General features: G+C 47.6%; 1 protein-coding gene across 1 annotated transcript; it reads left to right on the forward strand.

Moving 5' to 3' along the window:
• The first annotated feature begins 489 nt into the window (after positions 1 to 489).
• Rgcc (regulator of cell cycle) lies at positions 490 to 12,670 on the forward strand. Its single transcript, XM_057786704.1, has 5 exons — positions 490 to 676; positions 1,261 to 1,446; positions 9,190 to 9,297; positions 11,058 to 11,120; positions 12,274 to 12,670. Exons 1-5 carry the CDS (start codon positions 628 to 630, stop codon positions 12,279 to 12,281), a joined length of 414 nt encoding a protein of 137 aa, XP_057642687.1. The 5' UTR covers positions 490 to 627; the 3' UTR covers positions 12,282 to 12,670.
• The last annotated feature ends 10,010 nt before the right edge of the window (positions 12,671 to 22,680 follow it).

Consider the following 22,680-nt stretch of genomic DNA (forward strand, 5'->3'; position numbering starts at 1 on the left):
AGATCACCTCAACTGAAGACCCCAGCTGTCCACTCTGTCCACACACAATCTTGTAAATTCTTTTGGAAAATCGGGTGGGGGAACTCTGCCCTCGTACAACCTACTGAGGCCCTCGGTTTCTTTACTTTTGTAACAAGCAAGGAGGCTCTGCATTTGCAGTTCCATTTCACAGATGAGGAAACGGAGGCTCAAGGAGGCTCTGACAGACGGCGGGAAGCAGGATAAACTCTTGAGGAACTCACCCATAGGTCGACATAGACACATCCGTGGGTCGGGTTGTCAGGGTGGCGGGGGAAAGCGGCGGGTAAATATTTGGGGCGGTAACCCGGGCTCCGGCGACACAAGTCGTCACTGCGGTTCTAGGCCGGCGGGCGCGTGGCGAGGGCGGTGCCGGGATAGGGGATGGGGCGGACAGGGACGTCCCCTAGGTCGTCTGGGACACACTCGGCGGCCCCGCCTCGCCCCGCCCCCGCCCGAGGCTATAAGACGGTGAAGCGGGCGGGTGGCGGCGCAAGCGAGGAGCGAGCGCTCTGCCGGTCACCCGAGTGGACTGCAGTGCAAGGCGGCCGCCACCAGGGCCAGCACCTCGCGACATCTCTGACACGCGTGTAGGCGAGCGACCTCTCCATGAAGCCGCCCTCGATTCAGCGCAGCCCTGCGGCGGCTTCGGCCGCAGGTAAGTGCCGGGTTGAGCGTGTCCCCTCCATCTCTGCGCCCAGGGATCGAAGTCAGGGACTCCGTCCACGACAAGCAACACCCCGAGTCCCGGGACTCTGAGACCCTGAGCCTGCAGGTGGGGGTGAGAGATCAGGGGTCGCGATAGTCCATTTCCATGGACCACCCTTCGTCCTCCATTACCCCGGCACGCCATCCCCGGGTCGCACGGCCGGAGTCAGTTCAGTTTGGTTTCCCACGCGGGACAAGGATCTGAGCCTGACACGTAACGGGTGCTTGTTGACTCCGACTTCCCGCCGCCACTCGCTCCAGGGAGTGAGCGTGGGCATAAGTAGGAAAGCGCGTGGGGTGGTCTAGGTGACTTAATGGCTTTCCACCCACGGAGGCTGCAGCTCGTCTGGATCTGGTGGCAGGCGCTTTGGAGGGTGGTTGAGCGGTTACAAAGTAGCTGCGCGGCTTTCACTGGCAAATGCAGAGTGAACTTAGCCGTCCTAGTCCGGTGACCGTCTCTCCAGATCCTCCCGGGCAGGGGAAGTCACCCCTACCCACGCTGCCGTTCATTGAGCGCTCTGTGCCCGCCCCCAGCCCCGGCAATGGATTCAGCGGCCGCTGCAGACCTGACGGACGTGCTGTGCGAGTTCGACGCCGTGCTGGCGGACTTCGCATCGCCCTTCCATGCCCGCCACTTCCACTATGAGGAGCACCTGGAGCGCATGAAGAGGCGCAGCAGCGCCAGCGTCAGTGACAGCAGCGGCTTCAGCGACTCGGAGAGTAAGTGAGGCCCTGTTGAAGCCAGTGACCCCAGGTCTCCGGCTTCTTAGGGCTCTAGCATCAGCTGGGGTATCCGTAAACTGATTCACGGTGTCCAGGAAACTCAGACCCGAGGCTGTCCACCGGCTCTTGAGATTTACGTCCAGGTGGGGACATGATGGCAATCGGGGGGGTGGGCGGGGGGCGGGACGGGACATGACTCCTGATGGACTTGTGTGGGTCTACCTGTCATGGCAGGTGTCTGTCATGAGGCCTGATTGTTTCTAAAGTCAGCAAGAGCTCCTGGGACCCGGGCCGGGTCTTCCAGCAGTTTCCCGCTTTGCTCCCTGCTCTTTATTATTATTATTTTTTAAACTTTACTGAGATCACTCCCAAGGAGACCTAGCTGAGAATGCCTTGAACTTCTGATCCTCCTTCCTTGGGCTTCAGGTGCTGGGATCACAGAGGCGTGCCAGCACGTTCAGCGTTGGCAGTCCTGAGGGTCCAGACCTAGGGCTACTTGCACGCAAGGTCAACGCTAAACCAAACAGCGCCCTCTCTTCTTTTCCAGAATGGGTGTTGGGGGACTTGGGGACACGGGCGAGCACAATAATGAAACATTTGTGAAACCAAAATGATTTCATAAGCTGCTGTTTTTGGAATTTTTGAAATAGCTTCATTCCCTTTCTTCTGAGCTCTCGGGTTCTTTCACCACCCCAGGCAGTTTTGAAACCACCCTCCCCGGGGCTGCTTAGTTCAAGTACTGGGTTTCAGGCAGCTCCCCACACCTCCCCCTCATGGTTGCCAGAAGAGAGAGGTTCATCCTGGTATCCTTTTCCACAGTGCCTCTGTCCTAATAACTTTGGTAGAAAGTGTGTGTGTGTGTGTGTGTGTGAGGGGGCGGGGAGTTCAATAACTCAAGTGACCTACAAGATCCCGGATATCTGCGCAGGTGTCAAGCAGCGAATTTGGAGACGTTTTTTTTTGTTACGTAATTGTTTTCCAAGCCCTAGCTTACTCGCTGTTTTTCAGTGTGAATTTTACATTCTGTTTGTTCAAGAGCACTTACTTCCTAGCCGGGTTGCAGACAAAGACATCTTAGCTGTGCTGTCCCGGATCCTGGGAGTCAAAGGCCTGATGTTGTTTTGAAATCTAGAGACTTCTTCCTTGTGACCCGGCGAAGATCAGTGTGAGATCTGAGTTATCCTCCTGGGAAGGGATAATGGTTGACAATCCTGGTCAGGGTTAGAGTCAGAAACCTGAGCTCTAGTTTGATTTTCCCTTGCAGCCTGCACAGAGCATGGGGTGATGGAGGAGGTGAAGGGGGATGGAGAGGGGGTGGGTGAGCAGTTTCTTTCTGTTTACAACTTTTACTCTTTGAGCAGGGCGGTGGTGGCGCACGCCTTTAATTCCAGCACTTGGGAGGCAGAGGCAGGCGGATCTCTGTGAGTTCGAGACCAGCCTGGTCTACAAAGGGAGTTCCAGGACAGGCTCCAAAGCTACAGAGAAACCCTGTCTTGAAAAACAAAAACAAAAACAAACAAAAAAAAAAACAACAAAAAAAAACTTTTACTCTTTGATGCTAATGAACTGCCTTCCCAGCATTCCAAGCCAAGTCTTGCCTTGGAAATCTGTCTCAATACCTGTGGCGTAACTTGAATATATCTCCATCCATTGGGATGATGTCCAAGTTATTCATCATGTGGAAATTCTCTTCCCCACAGAGGAGAAGGCTGGGTCTGTCACTACTGCTCTGTGGTCAAGGACAACTCCTTACTATACCAGAGCCTCCTGCTGGATTAGGGTTTGACCTTGTGCAGTTATGGCAGACAGCATCTACAAGTTCTGCCAGGAGGGATCTCAGATCTAGGAGGCGTTTTTAGGAGTCTTAGAAGAGACTGCGCTAGAGATGTTTTTTAGCAGTTTGGGAGATAGTTGATAGAACTGGTTGTTTTCCTTAGGGTATATCTCTGTGTTTTTCACTTTCTGCTTTTGTTGTTAATCTTAAGCCTGTAGTGTGGTGGTTGGAGAAGCGGTGGGAAGGGCCGGAGAAAGAGTGATGACCCTGATCTTTGCTGTAAGCATGGTTTGTTCCCCCTGTGAATGCTCAGAAACAGTCATGGTGGGATTTGCGTGTATCTAAATAATGCTTTCTTAAGGATACATAATGCATATGTCTTAATTGTCTCCAGGAATGGAGTGGGGGCATTTGTTACACTCCTTTGTTTGTTGGAGCAGGGACATTTGTTACACTCCTTTGTCTGTTTGGAGGAAGAGAATGCCTAGGAGAGGTGCAGACCCCTGGAACTTAACTCTCTAGAGAGGGCAGCCAGGTTTATAATGGTGGCCGCAGCAGCAGCTTACTTTTACCAAGCCCTCACTAGGGTTGTTAGCCTCATAACTTGTTGGCTCTTGTTATCGGTCACCTCTTGCTATTCTTTGAATGTTATCACACATAATCTTTACCTCAGTCCTACAATTTAGGCACTTTTATCTTCATTAATTTCTTTGATAAAATAATGGAATACAGGCTGACCATCTACGGCCTTGCTCTGTCATCACAGATGGTTGGTTAGAATGTGAACCAGAGCGTGGGAGTATCCTGGCGCTCCATTGTGCTCAGATCCTGTGTCTTTTCATACATGGCATTGCAGGTCCTTTTCAAGGCTTTCGGGACCAAAGGTCAGTGGACATAGGTGATGCATATTCCTGATTTTTTAAAAACATCTTTTTTTCTCACTAAAAAAAATCAGGTTGTGCAGGTGTATCTTTGTGAGTTCGAGACCAGCCTGGTCTACAGAGCAAGCTCCAGGACAGGCTCCAAAGCTACACACAGAAACTCTGTCTCGAAAAACTAACAAACAAAAATTAGGTTGCAGGACTGCAGAGAAGGTACAGGGGTTAGAAATAGGTACTGCTTTTTAAGAGGACTGGAGTTGGATTCCCAGCGCCCATGCTGAACAGGTAACCACTGCCAGGAACTCCGGTTCCAGGGGGATCTGAGACCTCTGGCCTTGAAGACCCCACCTATGCTCACGTGCACGACACATACATTCACATCAGCAATAAGTGAAAATGGGTTTAAAAGGGGGCTGTGCCTTTCCAATAGCACTTTATTGGGAATAATCCTAAGTTTCTCAGTAAAAGAGCAAGGCAAGGGAGCTAGGAAAGTGGTTTTTAGGCTTGGCCCTTTGAGGTGCTATAGAAATTGAACATCTTTAGTTAGGTTTTGTTTTTAGAATAATATATATGTGTATATACATATATTATATAGGTATATATATATATATATATGTCTTTTGAAAGACTTATTAGAGTCTTTCAAAACAAGGTCTTACTGTACCCCTGGCTGGCCTGGAACTCACTTTGTAGACCAGGCTGACTTCAGACCCCCACAGTGATCAAACTGAGAGCTAGGAGTCTTTTCCACTGTACCACACTTCACTGAAGCTGACTGTCAGAAGTTAGGTTTGGAGAAGAAAGACCCTCATTCCTGCCATTCCCTAGGGGACAGTGCCATAGACCTGGTACTTTCCTTTTCCTGGTAATTACTATAGTTGTCTGTTGCAGATGTGTGGGAAGGATCTATATTTGCCAGGCCTTGGGCAAGGCTCTCTGTCTGTGGTTTTACTTTTCTCTGGAGTAGCACATGGCAGTTTTAACCCTAAATTACCTTTCTCCCAACCCCCAAATTAAAATAAAAAAGATACATATATGTGTGTGTATATATGTGCATATATGCATATATATGTCTTTCTTTTAAACAAAACTTCTGTTTGTGTTATAAGTTTCTTATGTTTGATAGGTATACCTAAACTTATGGGGTTGTGTATGTAATACACTTTTATTTCTTTTGATGGTCCCTTGGGACACTCATCCCCAGATCTGAGACTTTAATGCATTAAATAGACCAGGACTTTAAAGGACATTTGGAATGGGGATTGGATACCAGTGAGATAGGGCTTCAAAGCAGTCTGAAATAGATGTTTTAAGGTTCCTCAAGTCATCATAACAATTAGGTTTGGAGAACCTAATACCAGATGGCAGGGTGGAGTAGCCGTACACATACGTGCTATCAGCCAGAGACACACTACTGGCATTTTATCAGACTGGCTAAATATTATTTTCCCAAGAACTAGAGTTCTAAGGGAGTGTCCAGAACAGGAGCTTGAGCCTTGCTTACCTACTCATCTGCCACAACCTCTAGCATGAGATTCCCTTCAGACAGGCTCTTGATAAGAACCTGTGTGGGGAAATAGCAGGTAAAGAAATTTAGCGTTTGGGTATCTGTGTTGTGGGTTTATTCTTGGTCACTTCTGAAGAGAAACTTAAAAAAAAAAAACTGTTACAATCTGAAAATGGCGGGAAGCCAGCCTTGGTATCTTGGTTGTTTTCTTCTCAGCAATAATGCCTTCCTTTCTGAACACGCTCTTCTCCATTTGACTTGAAGATCAGACCATTCGGAAGCCACAGGTATCGCAGACAGAAGAAGGCTTAGGTTGCTGTTGCCTTTCACGTAGCCTCTGCTCCCCACCCGTTCCACAGAGGCAGAACTTCAGGGACTTGAAACAGAGATGAAGTTCAAAGCTAGGGGGAAGGACCGTGGCGTATGCGGGGCAGGGTGAAAACAGGTGTGGCATTGAGAGTGGCCCTCAAGTGCCAGCTGTTCTGAGAGATAGAAAGCAGGGAGGGGGTGAACTAGAGAGTCTCACAGAGGGAACTCTGATCCCAGGATGGGACGATGTTCTTGGGTCTCTTTCAGAGACAAGGATACTGTGACAGGGGCTTTGGCCTAAGTCCCAAAGATGATTCTGTCTTCCCCTCATGTTTCTTCATCTGTATCTGTGTGATCCCCTGGTTATTGACAGTGATAAAGTGATGCTCATCCAGGGATCTAAACAGAGTGCCTTCCCGTGTGCCAGGGACTGCTACCGCAACCGCTGTTCTGCAGGCATAAACAGCTGAAAAAAAAAAAAAAACAGAAGGGCTTCCAACTCATGTACTAGAGAGTTCTAACGTCCTAAGATATTAATAGGAGGGCCACGAAGTGTCCAGCTGTCTAGTATACTGGGGAAGTAGGGCTGGGGACAGAACTGTGACTTCATCACAAGACTTCTCAGGACAGTCATAGGGGGAATGGTCAACAGTGTTCTTGGTGTTCCCGGAACATAGTTAGTCACACATGTCAAGGACCTGCATTCCAGAGGTGGGAGCTAGTGATGGTATTTTTGGATAGTGTGTATGGGTCTAAGATTCAGTGTTGAGGACCTTGGTGTGGTTCCTTCGTCGAAGGCCTGAAAAATGACTGTGGTCCTTTAAGGTGATCTGGGCTAGAACTCTTGAAGGAAGAAAAGATCATAGTGGTTGCTCATGAGGTTCTGCTGGGCGTGTTTAGAGAAGTGGGTTAGGTGGGTATAGAGGCCAAGAGGGCCCTTGGGTCCTTCTGGTCAGAAGGCAAAGGGCACGGTCAAACAAGACCACCTGAGGGGGTGTGGCAGCCTTTTAGGGATAGGCTCAGTTCTCATATGACTATAGGAAACTTCTTTCAGAGACCTTTTTTTCTTTTATTCTGAGCACATTAAAAAATAATTTAGACAAGTTCATTTTGAGTTAACAGAACTAAAGTGTTGCCTCTCCCTGAACTAGAGAGAAATGGCTTGAAGGACAGGAGCCTCCAGGGGGAGCAGGGACCTGGCCAGGCCCTTGTTATTCGGCTGCTCACCTGAAGAGCCTTCCCAGAGCTCCTGCTGCCGCTGAGTGGCTTGACTTTCCGTTTCTAACCAGAGAAGCAGCTTCCTCCCTTGCCACCACCTCTGGGGCCACATCCTGCTTCCGTTAACCTCCTGTGTCTCTGAGACTCCACTACCTCCTCAGAGCCGCGCTGACTTCCTCCTCTTTGTCAGGATTTAGGATCTCAGGACTGGAGGGACTGGAAAGATTGTCTACCTTTCCATCTTACTGATGGGTAAACTGAGGACCAGAATAAGACCCTATAAGCACCCTTAAGCAGGCAGCAGCTAAGCCGTTCCTGGCCCTGGTGCAGTCTGGCCTGACTGGAACTTTGCCTGCTGCTGCTTTGACATTTGGGGCATAAGAATAGAAGGAACTGTGAAGTCCCTTGATTGTGACAGATGAACAGCCAGGAACAAAAACAATCTTTGTTCTTGACTTCAGTGTGTCAGGGACAAGAGTGGGTAACTATATGACCCAGACTCAGGGAGGGAAATTATTAGACTTGGGGCCCAATGTTGTGCTTATGTTTGAAAGGTGTTTAGAAGGAAGAGGACACCTTTCATGAGAAATAATACTGCATTTTGAGTGTTTAAATTATTATTTTTTTTTTGAGACAGGGTTTCTCTGTAGCTTTGGAGCCTGTCCTGGAACTCCCTTTGTAGACCAGGCTGGCCTCGAACTCCCAGAGATCCGCCTGCCTCTGCCTCCCAAGTGCTGGGATTAAAGGCGTGCGCCACCACCGCCCGGCGTGTTTACATTTTTTTTATGTGTATGGGTGTTTTGCCTGTATGCATGTCTGTGTACCACTTGTGTGCCGAGTGCCCAAGGAGGCCAGAAAGGGGCAGTAGACTCCAGAATTGTAGTTACAGAGTGTTGTAAGCTGCTAAGTGGGTGCTAGGAATTGAACCCATGTCCTCTGGCAAAAGCAGCTAGTTCTTAACTGATAAGCCATCTTTTTATTGCCTGCCCACTCCATCTGTTCCCCTCCTTTTTTTTCTCTTTTGAAGACAGAGTCTCGTGTATTTTACTCAGTATGTAGCTGAGGATGACTTGAATTTCTGATCCTCTTGTTTCTACCTCCAGAGTGCTGGCATCACTAGTTTGCCGCTGACCGGTGTACCACTGACACAGTGCCAGGGTGTTGGTGAAGTTTCGATTTCTCTGTCAGTTAAAGAATTAAAGGGCAGGAAAAACTCTTGAGTGCGGCAGGAGTAGCAGAGAAATCTGAAACGTTGCACACAGGAGCATGCAGAACTAGCAGCTGAAACCATGCTGGTTACTGGGAGTTTGAACACACACACATGAAGCAGACACACAGAGAAAAAGACTCTCTGTCAGAGGCCAAAAAGATCTAGTCTCTTGGGGGAGGGCGCTGGGTTGAATTTTTTTTGTTTGTTTGTTTGTTTAAGGCTGCAGAGTTTCCCTCCTGTACTTTAGGGTTGGTCAGTTTTAAGAAAGATTGATCCACAACAGTCCTGTTCTTGATCCAGGCTTGAGTTTGTTGAGCCAGTCTGTTGGTGGGAGACACAAGCCTACCAGGTCTTTGTTTTAAGCTGCCAGGGTTTTGTCTCAAGTCAGAAGGCTGAGGGGAGTTTATTATTATCTGATCATGACCCCTCTATCAGTCTGCCTACCAGGGAGTGTGTCCGTCCAACTCCTGGTCTTTTACTAGGTGCTGGGATTGAACGCAGCACTTCATGCCGTCTGGATAAGCACCCTACCAACAAAGCTCCTTCGTATTCCAGCTCTCGTCCTATCAGCCAGGACTTGGCTTGGTACCTGGCCAGTCGACTCCTGCAGAGCGATATCTGGTCCTATTAACACATCACACAGTTCTAGGTCGCCAATGCGCTTGCCTGGATACACACAATCACACACACACACACTGCCCTGTTTTAGATCATTTCTAGATCGGAAACTGGTCTGTTTTCTTTCAGCGTCTGGTTCTTTGAACTGCTGGGTACTGTAGACCTAGACCGGCAAGTGTTTAGCAGGCACACCTCCTAATGAATATGGCTTCCTTCCTTAAAGGTGCAGACTCGCTGTACAGGGACAGCTTCAGCTTCAGCGATGAGAAACTGAATTCTCCCACGGACTCCACTCCAGCCCTGCTGACTTCCACTGTGGCTCCTCGGAAAGGTGAGCCCACCACTGCTTCTATCCCTGCCCCGCCCCATTTTGTTTATCCCCAACCAGGCGTTCACGGTGCACAAAGCAAGGAGATAAGACAATAAATAGTTTTTGGGGGACAGAATGCGTTGTTTCGTGGGATTTGGGCCATGTGTAGATTCTGTCTTGTGTCAGAGGGGAGGAGTGCTTCTCATTTTCCTCCTGGACTAGCTTGGCTTCATAAGAACTCAGCAGTTTGGCTTTGCAGCAATGAGAAGATTATTTTCTTTTTCTTCTTTCTTTTCTTTCTTTCTTTCTTTCTTTCTTTCTTTCTTTCTTTCTTTCTTTCTTTCTTTCCTTCTTTCTTTCTTTCATTCATTCATTAACTGTTTACACTAGTGCTTTTGGGTGACCAGTTTAGCAGCTGTCTTTATGAGACAAGGATGGTCTAACCTGGGGCCATTGAGATGGCTCAGTGGGTAAGCCTGCTTGCTGTCAAGCCCGACAAGCTGAGTTTGATCTCGGAATTGCTTGGTGGATGTCCTCTGATGTCCACATGGGCACATGTATTCATTCATTCATACACACACACACACACACACACACACATATATACACACACACACCCCAAATGAATGAATGAAAGAATGTTTTTAATAAAATAAAATGGACATGTCTCAAAACGGCACCTCCACCCTGTCTCTGCTTCGATATGAATAGACCAAAGAGGGTTGGTTTAAAGAGACTTGAATTAGCTCCTAGTTTTTGGTCTCACCAGCTAGAGAGCTGAATGTTCTGTTATATTGGAGAGGCTCCCTTTTGAGAACCAAAGACACCTCCCCCCTCCAAGGAAAATTGAGCTTGCTGAAAAGAGTTGCAAAATGCAATAAAAATGGAACCAACTTGAAAAGAAATATGCTGATCCCCTCACTTGCCTCTGCCTGGCATTCAAACAGAACTTCCCCCTTTCTAGAAAGAGGGATAATTTTAAGTTCTCTTCTTGACACCAATGTTAGCAGCCTCAGGGGATTCGACTGTGGTCCAGCCTCCAATCTGTAATGGATCTGAGGACTCCAGGGATAGAATAGTCTAGAGAGTGACTTAAATAGTGCCCAGCTCTGCTACCCAATCCTCCAGAGGTGGGAATTACAGCAGGGAAAAAAAAAGTCACCGCGGCGAGTGGACTTGAAAGTTAAGAACAATGAACCGTTTGTACCCTGCTAAGGAAAATATTCAGCAATGCATTTCAAGGAAGGAAGGCATGACAAACCATACAGAAGAAAGTAAACTGCATTAGGAAAGCATCTGCTTCTGGCTGCAGAGACAGCAACGTCTGGACGAAAGCTCTGCGCTACTCTGGGACGGGCCACCACGTTCCCTGTCCCACTTGACGTGAACTACTATGAATATTATTACTCTCAGGTCACATTGGAGGGCCGCTGTATTGTCCTGCAGCAGCAGTGCAAGCAAATAATTTGCCTTCCTCCCCCTCCCTGTCTCCCAGAGCTTTAAGACACCAAAGAGATCCATCTCCCAGGTTAGGAAGGTGGGGAGGATGGTGGCTTAGGGTGGTCATGGACTACAGGAGAAACCCTGAGGCTGTCCTCCGGGTCAGCTGCTGAGACACAAGTAAATGTGGGGGAGACACTAAGGACTGATGCAGGGTACGTTCCGTGACGTCTCTGAAGAAGACAGGTTTCCATAACCTGGAAACTGTAATCCTCCATCAACTGTGTTTGAGAGGGAAACCGAACTCTTTTTTTTTTTTTTTTTTTTTTTTAATTTTGCAGCCAAATTAGGCGACACGAAAGAGCTCGAAGACTTCATTGCCGATCTTGACAGGACGTTAGCAAGTGAGTACACGCATGGTGTTTAAAACAGCGCAGGGAACACTGAGCCACACCTTTGGTAACGCGCTGTGATGTTTCCCAGTCTGCCCAGGGGTGGGAAGTTACATCATAAGCTGCTCTAGGTGGAGAAACAGGACCGCAGTGGCTCAGAAAGCGGTGTGGAGGATAAGCTTGCCGGAGAGTAGCCAGAGTTGCTTTCCCAACTGTGCAAACAGTTCAGCAGCAGACAATGGCACGTTGTTCAGAAAATGGAGAGAGTTTTGCTGTGGGGATGGCTTGCCGGTTCTGAGAGAAGGAACAAGCTGATGGGTTACACACGCATTCCTCCAGCAAGCCAGAGGGGTCTGTCCACTTCATAATACCTGAGGGTTTGATGCAGGGGCCCGGTGAGACTTTTGTGAGGATTGAGTGCCAAAGAGAAGTGGTGTGGGATGCCCGTGCCAACCCACCAGCCACCCAGATTCAATATGCAGATACGTGCTTCTAATTTGGGATTACACTGTTGGTTACCCATTTCGTGTGACCCCAGATGAAGACATCGGGTCAAAATTGCAACACGTGGGGGGTGGGGGTGGGGGTGTTAGAGGAAAGAACTGTCACGCTCTCTCTGGGTGCTCGTCTTCAAAAGGACAATATTGCAGCAGTCAGGAGGCTTGGTCCCAGCTTGCAGGATTGTTGGCCTCAGCATCTCTCCTCATGAGGGACTTGGAGGATTTTTTTTGTTCTTGCTTCTGAATTATTTAGTGAAAGTGATCATTTTTTGGTAAGAAGTATTCTATGTCTTTACTCTGCCAGATAGGTAAATTCTAAAAATTTAGATTCAAAAATTAAAGTCTACTTAAAATAGCCAGGGTTTTAACACTCCGCCACTCTGTATTCGATTGATGCCCCCTTTCTCTTCCACGTTGCACTACCCGACATCAGAAGACCTAGGCCTGTTTTGACAGAGATTATTCTAATTGCAGCACAATTTGTATTAGGTCCTGTCTACTTTACGCAGTTGGCCTCCTAGCCGTTCCAGTTAGTCAGACGTATGTTGCACGGGAAACCTGCCATTAACGCTGCTTTTGATGCCCGTCTGAGCCCATGTGATGTGGTTAAGCAGGGGGATTGTGAGCGTCTGGCAGGGTTAACTAACCCTATATCTTCTCTTCAGGTATGTGAAGCAAGGAGTCCAGGGTCCTTAGGCCACAAGAGTGAGACTCCCGAAGGCTCCAAGCACCTGGCAAAATCAGCTACTAGAATCAGCTGCAGGAGGGGACGGAGCCGAGGCTCACACGTCATCAGGCTGTTCTTGGTTCACCCTAACAATTGCCATCCTGCCCATCTTTGGGCAACTCAGACAGCGAAACTGACTTTGTTTACCTGCCTGCAGCATGTTTCAGCAGATGATCTGTCTAATGTGTTTTTACTCCTTAAACATAACTCTTCTATAATTTAAAATGCGTTTATGGAAATATTTGTAATTACTTATATATAGTTGGAGACAATAATAAGCTTTTCCCATTATAATATATTTTTGTATACAAATAAAGTTTAAGCTGGAATCTGTACTTTGAAAAATGTCTTTTTGCTGCCAATATACTCCCGTTCAGTAGTTTTCTAGCAGGAATGGCCGGCCCCTGGATTCCTTGTGAGAATTACCAAGTGTTGTGGCTATACCCACTTGAGGGTGGCCAGCTTCCTGAAGCATCTCCTGCCCTCGAGTTTTTATATTCTCAAAACTTTTTCTTTGTGGGACTGGAGAGATGCCTCAATGGTTAAGAGCACTAGCTGCTCTTCTAGAGGAGTGGGCTTCAATGCCCAGCACCCACATGGAATCCTCATGTCATAAACTCCAGTGCCAGGGGATCTGACGCCCTCTTCTGGCCTCCTCTGGCACTGCATGCACATGGTGCACAAACATACCATCAGGCAAACATTCATACATGTAAAATGAAAATAAAATTTCAAAAAAAAAATTTCCCTCCTTGGGGCTGGAGAGATAGTTAAAGCACTGGTTGCTTTTCTAGAGGACCCAGGTTCAATTCCCAGTACCCATAATGTTGCTTACAGCTATCTGTAACTCTAGTTCCAGGAGACCTAATGCCTCTGGCTTCCGCAGGCACCAGACACACACCTGGTATCCAGACATACATGCAGGAAAAGCACTCAAACATATAAAATAAAAATAAGTAAATCTTGTCGGGCAGTGATGGCACACGCCTTTAATCCCAGCACTCGGGAGGCAGAGACAGGCGGATCTCTGTGAGTGCAAGGCCAGCCTGGTCTACAGCATGAGTTCTAGGACAGGTTGCAAAACTACAGAGAAACCTTGTCTTGAAAAAACAAAAACAAAACGAACAAATCTTTAAAAAGAGCTTTAATTTAAAAAATAAAAAAATTTGACTTAATATTTTTGGTTCGAAAGTTTTACGCATTTATATAATGACTTAGTCATTTTCACACACACACACAAGTTCATCTTTCTTTCTGCTGGGCCCTTCTCAGCAAGGTGCCTGCTTACTTCATGGCTTCCTCTTGTGTGTGGCCCAGAGTTGGATTAGTGTTTCTTGTCTGAGTGTGGCTGGCAGCTTGCTTATTCCAGAGGAAGGGCAACCCTTTCAGTGGCTAGTGAGGAATGAAGAGGGTGAAACGGTTCATCAACCTGTGTGTCCTCCTCACCGAGGGCCCGGGCTGAGCTCTGTTTGTTCCAGTCTTGGCAAACGCAAACATGCTGCTGACATCCCTACATTCTTAAAGGACATGTCCCCAAACACAGAAGTGGTTTTGTAAGCTTGAGTAGACTAGAGTGAGCTGGGAGAGGGACCCCCGCCGAGGAATTGCCTCTATCAGATGGGCCTGTGAGCACACCTGATGTGGGAGGACCCATTCCGGGCAGAGCTACCGCTGAACAGGTGGTCCTGGGAAGTGTAAGAAAGGAAACTGAGGGCCCGAGAGTTGATTCAGTGGTTAAGAACGCTTGTTCTTGCAAAGGACCCAGGTTTGATCCCCAGCACCCACACGGTGTCTTCCTCAGGCACCAGCAGGCATGTGGGATACAGACATATGTGCAGGCAAAGCATTTGTATGAATAAAATAAAAATCTAAAAGAAAATTCGAAAAAGAAAAGCGAGCAGCCGGAAGTAGCAATGGAGGACAAACCAGTGACAGCATTCCTCCATGGTCCTGATTCTGCTCCTGCTAGAGTTCCTGCCCCGAGTTTATCCCTAATAATCAGGCCATGCACGCCGTATAAATCCCCTCTAAGTTGCTTGTGGTCACAGTTTTATCGCAGCAGCAGGAAACAAGGTAGGACCACAAGTGTAGTCACAAGGTTCCTGGGGATGACAGATCACCTTTGATGGCAGTCTCAGATTGTGACAGAGCCGGCTGAGTGCGGTACCTCGTGATTTCACAGCCGTCACGGTGTCGCAGGGGGACACACTGGGTGTTTGTGGTGACGATGGTATGAACAGCCCACTGTGCTTCAGGGGTCATGTGTTGTACAACCCATACTCTTAGGTACAGTCCTAAGACTTGGGAATGACAGGAAAACAGTGACACTATCCAGCGTCTCATGCGTCGATTACGTTCTTTTCACTGGTAGGGATCGCAGGTTTTCGGTGTTAAAGTTTTTTATTGTACACAGTTGCTGTGTTGAACTGCCAGCCACTTCTTTTTCTCAAGTGTATGAAGAGATTACACTTTATCAACGCCTGCTACCCAGATCTGTGTTGAGTCCTTTCTATGAGGCCCCTATAATGGTAAAACTCACTTAGTAACACATGCTTGAACATTATTAATATTTAATCCTTTTTAGGGCTTTATGGAAAGACACTGTTTGCTTTCTTTTCCTCAAGCCTTTCAAAACTCCTTGTGTTCAATGCAAGCATTCTCTCTCTCTCCCTCTTTTTAATTTAAAGAACTTTATCTTTACATGTGTGTGGTGTGCACACATGTGCCCTGGAGTGTGAATGGAGGACCGCACACATCTTTGTGAGGCAGTTCTCTCCACCTTCACATGGGCTCCAGGGATCCAGTTCAAGCCCTCACGTTTGCGCAGCAACTGCCTTTCCTGGCTGAGCCATCTCACTGGCCTCTCCCTTAAAAAAAAAAAATATTGAGGCATGATTCACGGGCTGAAACTTCAGTTTTGTGGCTGTTAGCATATCCAAGGATATTACAGCCAGCACCACTGCTAATTCTCTATCTGCATGACTGTCTATTCTAGACCCATTAAATGAAAGTTGACACTGTGGTCTCCTGTTAGCATATTTCCAAGGTTAACTCATGTTGCATACCTTTTAATAGCAAAATAATATTCCACCATGTGGCTGTGTCACATTCTGTTTATACAACCATTAGCTAATGGTTGGCATTTGGGTTTCCACTTCTGAGCTAATGAGTAACACTCTCATTAGGACCCATGTGCGAGTCTTTGTGTGGGTGTCTGCTTTCATTTCTCCTGGGTATATACGCAGAGCTAGGATGCCTGGGTCAGATCAAGCTCTGTCTTCAACTCTTTGAGGCACTTTTGAATACCATGAAAGCAGCCATGAATGTGTGGTGTCCCGTTCCCAGCTGTAGTTGAGACCTCCCACATCCCCATGTCCTCACTGGGACACGTCTCTGTTTGAAGAGTGGGCCCCTGGGTGTGGAGTACGGTCTCACCATCACTTGTCTGGCGATTCTTGTGTAACAATGTCCTATGTACGTCTTCCAATGTACTTACTGGCTTCTGTCTTCAGTGTTGAGCTGCAGGAAATCACCATGGATTCTGGACACAGCTTCCTTATCAGATATGTGATCTGAAATATTTTCATATCTCTCTTCTGTGGGCTCGTTGTACAGGACTGTCCTCAAAGCCAAAGTGTCAGTGTCTTCAGGAATTCATCTGGGTCTGCTTACAAAAGAGCCTTACAATGGGCCTACTGGCTTCTTACCTTCCCTCCTAAAGAGGGGGCAGGAGGACCACGGGACCCTCCTGGAATCCAGCTAGTCCTCCCAACCAGCTGTAGTGATTCTGCCCTAATTGCAGATGACCTTATGGTATTGGGGAAGGGCCAGAGGATATCCATGTAGAAGGAGAAGGGAGGGGACTTCATCTACACAGGAGGAAGCTCTCATCCCTGCTGGGTGCCGAACTCCAGCAGCTGCCTTAAGATCACCGACCTCCTGCCCATAACCTCTCACCCATGGCTCTGTAAGTAAGCCCAATAAACTCATTGGTTCCCCCTGGTAAACTGTGGTAGAACCGGTTGAATTGAGCCTAGGTTTGTTGTTGGGACCTTAGGAGGAGGGGTAGGCCTTATTTACCTCTCTCTAGGGAAGGACAGAAACAGAGCTGTCTTTTCACTTTCTGTCCTGGAAGCATGGAAGTTTTAATTTTGTTGAAATCCAGTGTTTTTTCTTCTTCTATGGCTTGCAGTGGTGGTGTTGTATCTAAGAAACCACAGTTGGATCTCAGCTTGTGAACAGTCGCTCCTGTTCTTTAAAAAGGTCACAGTTTTTAGCTGAGCGTAGTGGTTCATGACCGTAATCCCGACACTGGAACACTAAGGTACAGTCATCCTGAGTTCAAGACCAGCCTGGGCTACATAGGTGAGTTCAAGGGTTACATAGTAGCCTTGAATTTGTCTTGAATTTTTCGGGAAGTTGTCTCGAAAGAAAACAAAACAAAAAAATCAGGGGTCTGGAGAGAAATGTCATTAAAGCACTTGCCTTGAGAACATCATGACCCAAGTTTTATGCCCAAAGCACACGAGAAAAATGCTGGGCATGGTGGCATGCTTGTGATTCCAGTGCAGGGCAAGTGGAGACAGGTAGTTCCTTGGGGTTCAGGTACTGGCCAGCTAATTCCACTTGGCAAATTCCAGGCCACTGAACTCGGTTCCAAAAAATAGGTGGGTGGGGCTGGGGCCCATGGGTAGGTGTTTGCTTTGCTAGCGTGATGGTCTAGGCTCTATCCTCAGTACTGGAAAAGCAGAGCGAAAAGCAAAGGGCACCTGAGAAATACTTGAGACTGTCCTCTGCTATCTGCGTGCACACGTGACACACACTCACCCTCATGCTCCACACACAACCTAGACAAAGTAAGTGACAGTTTTAGCTTTTGAATTTGGTCTGTGATGGACTTTGAGGTAAGCAGTACAAAAGTAGTCCCCGCGTTGCTCTTTTGCACTAGGCCAGCCAGCCGTCACGACTCTCCGTTTTAAGAAGACATTTTGAAGACTCCTATGGAGTGAGATGGTGCCCTGGTGGAAGAGCAGCCATAAACGGACGGACTCTCCCTCTCTCTCATTCTTTCTCATGTTTTTGCACAGTCTCATTGTGCACCACAGGCTGTTGTAGAACCTGCAGTGTAGCTCAAGCTTTAGTGTTCAAATTCACGTACCTTCAGGCTCTGCCTTCTCAGTGCTGGTATTTGTGGTGTGCGTGATGACAGGCTATTTTCTGTCTGAACAATTGATCTTTATTTATAGGAGCCCATAGATAAGGAGCTGTTTAAATTATTATTGTTGTTATAATTATTATTATTATTATTTTGTTTTTCAAGACAGGGTTTCTCTGTAGGTTTGGAGCCTGTCCTGCATCTCACTCTGTAGACCAGGCTGACCTCAAACTCACAGAGATCCACCTGCCTCTGCTTCCTGAGTGCTGGGACTAAAGGCATGCGCCATCATTGGCCTGCTCTGTTTAAATTATTTTAAAGTTACAAGCAACAGGTTTATTTTGCCTCTTTAATTTCTCTCAATTATATCTTGAAGGTTTTTTTTGGTATAAACCTTGCATCTTTTATTAAGTTTTATTAAATAATTAATTGTCTTGGTTATTGTTCTATCACTAGGAAAGGACATCATGACCTTGGCAACTCTTATAAAAGAAACATTTAATTGAGAGCTTGCTTACAGTTTCAGAGGTCACTCCACTGTCATCACAGCAGGGAGCATGGCACCAGGCATGGCAGACACAGTGCTGGAGCAGTGGCTGAGAGCTACATCCTGAACCTTGGGCCAAAGAGAGACACTGGGCTTGGCACAGGCTTTTGAAACATCACAGCCCATCCCAAGTGACACACCTGCTGATCCTTCTAATCCTTTCAAATAATGCCACTCTTTGGTGACTAAGCATTTAACTATTTGCGTTTGGGGGGGGGCATTCTTAGTTAAACCACCACACTAAATGTCCTGATACTACTGAATATAGAGAGCTGGCTCTGTGGGGAGAAACACCTGCCACAGTAGCCTCACAATCTGGGGTCAATCCCTATAATCTGAGTAAAGGAAGAAAAAGAACGCTCACTTTGTAACATTGTCCCCTGACCTTCACTCAGGCCCTGTGGTACACACAGGCCCACACTCACAGACCACGAGCACACACCCACACAATAAAAACAGAAAACTAGTAAAAAATTTTAAAAAGAAAATAGATTTTTTATTAATTTTATTTTTAGATTTTCTTCATTGCTAATGTTTAGAACTGATATTAATTTTTTTATGTTGGTCCCATGTCCTTTAGCCTGGCTGTATTTATTATGCCTGTGTGTGTGTGTATCACAATCACATCACACTGTTTGCAAGTACTAACAATGTCTTTGCTTCTCTCCTTACACTCTGCATTCCATTTCTTCTTCTTCATTGCATTTGTTGAATTTGTTTGAACAGTGGCAAAAAGGCATGGCCCTCCTTCTGTTTATGGTCTCAGAGAACAAGCTCAGACCATTAAGCGTTGATGGCATGACGGCCCTGTTGTGACGTGTTACATTGTCATTTTTCTCATTTTTAAAAGGATGTGTTTATTTTTAGTTTATGTGTGCAGGTGTTTTGCCTGCACGCATGTCTGTGCAGCATGAAGGCCAGGAGAAGGTGCTGGATCCCTTGGAACTAGAGCTATAGACCCCGTGTTGTGAGCAGCCATGTGGTCATGGGAACCAAACCCAGATCTTCTGCCAGAGCAGCAAGGGCTCCTAAGCATCTCTCCAGCCCCTCTTTTGGATCAAATATGTGCTCGACTTCTTTCTTAGATTTTGTCTTTTCTATTGCGTGGATTTGGCTTTGCTCATGCATCCTAGTCTTTCTCTCTTTTGGATAAATCATCTCTTCATTCTCACCAGGACACCAGCAGCTCTTTGTCTTTTCCACACCGTTTGATGAAGGAGCAGAAGAACTGCTTTGTGGTACTCTCTGGTCTTCTCTCTGTGGTTCCAAGCTGGACAAGCAGGGCGCAAGGCTCTGTGGCCTGGTGCGAGCGATAAGCTTGGGGAAAAAGGATGGATTCTTTTCTGTGAGTGGGTAGGAGGGGTGTCCTACGCTCTTAGAGGCCTTGGTTGGGTAATAACTTAGGGACAAGTGGCCTGAGTCAGGGCTTGAGGCTCAGGAATGCTGAGAAGTGTTTTCAGAGCTCCCTGAGATGTGTTTTAAGGAGGAAGGGCCTGACCGATTTTGAAATATAGGTGTTATGCCATTTGTATTTGAAAAGCACAAATGTTCACACGCACCCCCCCTCCCATTTCTTGGGTGTTCTAAATTATGGATCAGAGATTAAGAGGTAGACAAGCTGGAGATTTCTTTCTCACCAACTTTCCAAGATGAGCAGGACAGGGTTGTTCCCTGGTCAGAGGGATGGCATGGCCTCTAGTCCTCACATTTCTCTGTCAGCCAGGGGGAGGGGAGACAGCCAGCAAAGCCCAGGCTTGTCCCTGTCCACAACATGAGGTGAAAGGACACATCACATCTGCTCAGGTGGAACCCCTTGTTCATGTCTTAGTCACCGACTAACACGAACCTTCTCTAGCACCTGAGCAAGTTGATAGGAAAACCACTTGACTGTGACCTGGAGGTGCTCAGCTAACAGGCTTTTCTGGGACATAGCAAGACTGGATACTGTGCGCAATGCAGGAGTGTTGTTGGGTGGAAATATTCTGCTCTATTTTCTGAGAGGAACGGCCAAAGAAAAACAAAACAGAAAATACGGCACACCCACAAGTGGGTGATTTAGTGCCAGCCCAAGTATTTGTGTGCCAACCCAGCCTCTGGAATAGGGTGGAGGGACCCAGCCTGTGTCTCCTCCCCAGGGTACACCACATTCGCCTCAGGTGTGAAAAGTCATGTCTGCTCTGAAGGGAGACGATGCTGATGACTGGCCATTGGCAAACACAGTTGGGATTTGACGAACCCTCATCATGGACGTCTCTCTCAATGTGTGGTAGAAGGAAGGAGGGGTTTTGAAGCTGGACTAGGGTAAGCTCTCGGCAAGACTGTATAGTAGCGGTGTGACCACGAACAACCTGTGCATACCCAGCATCTCCACGGCTTTGTCTGCGGAGCGGAGAAGCAAGTCTTTGTCTCCTAGGGTCATGATAAAATTCAGACAGAGCCAATGAATTGTGTCTAGCACACTTCCTCCTCCTCTTATAGGTACAATGGACTCCTGCACCCAAGGCAAGATTAAGCTTCAGCTACAGTGTGTACCGTGGGTGGGTCCAGAAGCACTGCTTCATATGTAGTGGAAGACACAGGACCAGAGTTTGTAAAGCACAGTGGGCCAGGAGGTGGGCTTGGAGCCCCAGCCCCATGGCTGCCTGGGCCTCCTCCCCTCGGCAGGCCTTCTATCCCTGGCTAAGACCAGGATGCTCAGGCCTGGGGCTGTGACCCAGGCTTCATGGTTGGTGTGTGCTGTCCCCCCTCTTGCTGCATTCCTCTGCACAGCAGAAGGGCTGTTTGTTTCCTCAGCGTGAACTCCTTCCACACCCACATCCCAAAATATTCTCCTGTGTTAATATATTTGGCTAAGAAGGTTTGTGGTGAGAGACACCAAACAGGAAACGAAATGGCTGTCATAGCGGCTGTGTGCAAGTCTTGTTTTCTAATGGCTTTCTATGGTATAGTCCACCTTCCCTGCCTGGCTTGGCAGTAATTGCAGGGGCAAATAGAAGGGAAAAGGGGAAACCCGTTTTTAGAAGGGAACATTTTCCCTCAAGTTCAAAGTTCACTGAAAGTTCAAGATTAAAACCAGCCACAGAGACCATGCAAGAAGACTCTTTCCCTCCCAGAACCTCTGTGCACATGGCTCCTGCTACCCAGAATGCACCCCCTGCCCCATTTCTAGCTAATTCCAACTTTTGGATCAATTTTAGGACTGCTCATTTAGACCTTCCTCATCCCCTGCTCTAGGTAGGTTCGTTGGTGCTCTATTCTTCTAGAACTTTCCTTAAGATCTTGTTTAGCAATGAAATACTCATCTGTGCCTGTTCTGGCTTGAGTTGGAACCCATCCCCACAGGCCCATGTGGTTTAACTCTTGGCCCTCTGCTCATGGCAGGCACTGTTTGGGGAAGTTGTGGGGCTTTGGGTCTTCACTGGTGGAAGACACTGAGTGTTACACTAAACTGTCTACTCTCTATGTGGCTTGGTCCAGGCAAGATTCCATGAGTCCCTAACACATATTGCTGCTGCCATGAACTCCGTCTTGTCTTCCCCTCCACGCTGGACTGACGTTCCTCTGAGACTGTGAGTCCCAAGGTCCTCTCTTCCCTCAGGTTATTTCTGTTGGGGGCTTTGTCACATCTGTGAGATAAGTAGCTAATTCAGTGTGACTTTTTGGTACCTGTCTCCCCAGCTTTGTGCAGTTGAGTAAGATCCGTGAGGGCAAGGACCTTGTCTGGTTCAGCCTCAGTGACTATCATGGTACTGAAGAGAGAAGCATAGGCCTTGTCCATTGAGTGGATGGGTAATCACTCGTCTCCTTCACAGTCCAGGCAGCCTGGAAGTGACAGCCACTGACTGCTTGCTCCTCAGACCACCCTGCTCACACAATTCACAGCTTCCCCTTCTCCAGACCCTTCTCCCCATCCTACCAGAGCCTGCGAGACGTTGATCCCAACAGTGTTTATATCTTCTTGTAGAATAGAGATTCGAAAATCAGCCCCAGTTTTGGCGCCTTGCTGTGTGTAGAATATTATGTAGGATGTGCGCACACGTGCGTGTGTATGTGAGTGTGTGTGGAAAACACACCTGCCTGCACATGGACAACTGCCCCCAGGTGTTCAAGTATTTGTATATTATGAAGTTAAAGGAGTAGGAGATCAGGATGTGGCTTCTGGTTTGGAAGACCTGGGCCCTGAGGAGCTATTGCAGTGGCTCCCCGTGGCTTAGAGGGTGGTGACAGCACAGAGAATGGCCACCACAGCTGCCCCACCTCCTGCAGGCTTGCCTGTGCTTGTCACCTTACCAAACAGAATTAAATTCATAAGTAGGGTTCTGCACCTCACATGGGAAGGACCCATTCCCACGTGCACCCTGGAAGTCTGTGACCTGTTGTCCTAGGCCAGAAGCCAAAGTATGTTCTGGGACCAGAAAAGTCAGGGCTTGGCTGTGGCTTCTGAGCCAAAGGAAGCCCCCACCCAGCCAAGAACAGGTTTGGAAAGGGCAGGGCCAGAGCGTGACCCTTCTTTTGTCAGGGATGTTTTGAGGGTGAGGGCAGGAGTTACAGGAAAGAGACCCAGGGAGTCCAAGTAGGCAAGGTGATAGCAGGGTCACCAGTCATACCAGGAGGGACTCAATATGAGGGACCCTTTCTGCTCA

This window comes from Chionomys nivalis, chromosome 12 (genome assembly GCF_950005125.1).
Source record: "Chionomys nivalis chromosome 12, mChiNiv1.1, whole genome shotgun sequence".
Classification (NCBI taxonomy): domain Eukaryota; kingdom Metazoa; phylum Chordata; class Mammalia; order Rodentia; family Cricetidae; genus Chionomys; species Chionomys nivalis.

Excerpts from the sequence above, each read along its gene's own strand:
- Rgcc (XM_057786704.1), top strand. The coding sequence starts at position 628 with ATGAAGCCGCCCTCGATTCAGCGCAGCCCTGCGGCGGCTTCGGCCGCA. Across the intron at positions 677-1,260 it reads TGCGGCGGCTTCGGCCGCAG|CCCCGGCAATGGATTCAGCG; the intron begins GTAAGTGCCGGG and ends GCCCGCCCCCAG. Across the intron at positions 1,447-9,189 it reads CGGCTTCAGCGACTCGGAGA|GTGCAGACTCGCTGTACAGG; the intron begins GTAAGTGAGGCC and ends CCTTCCTTAAAG.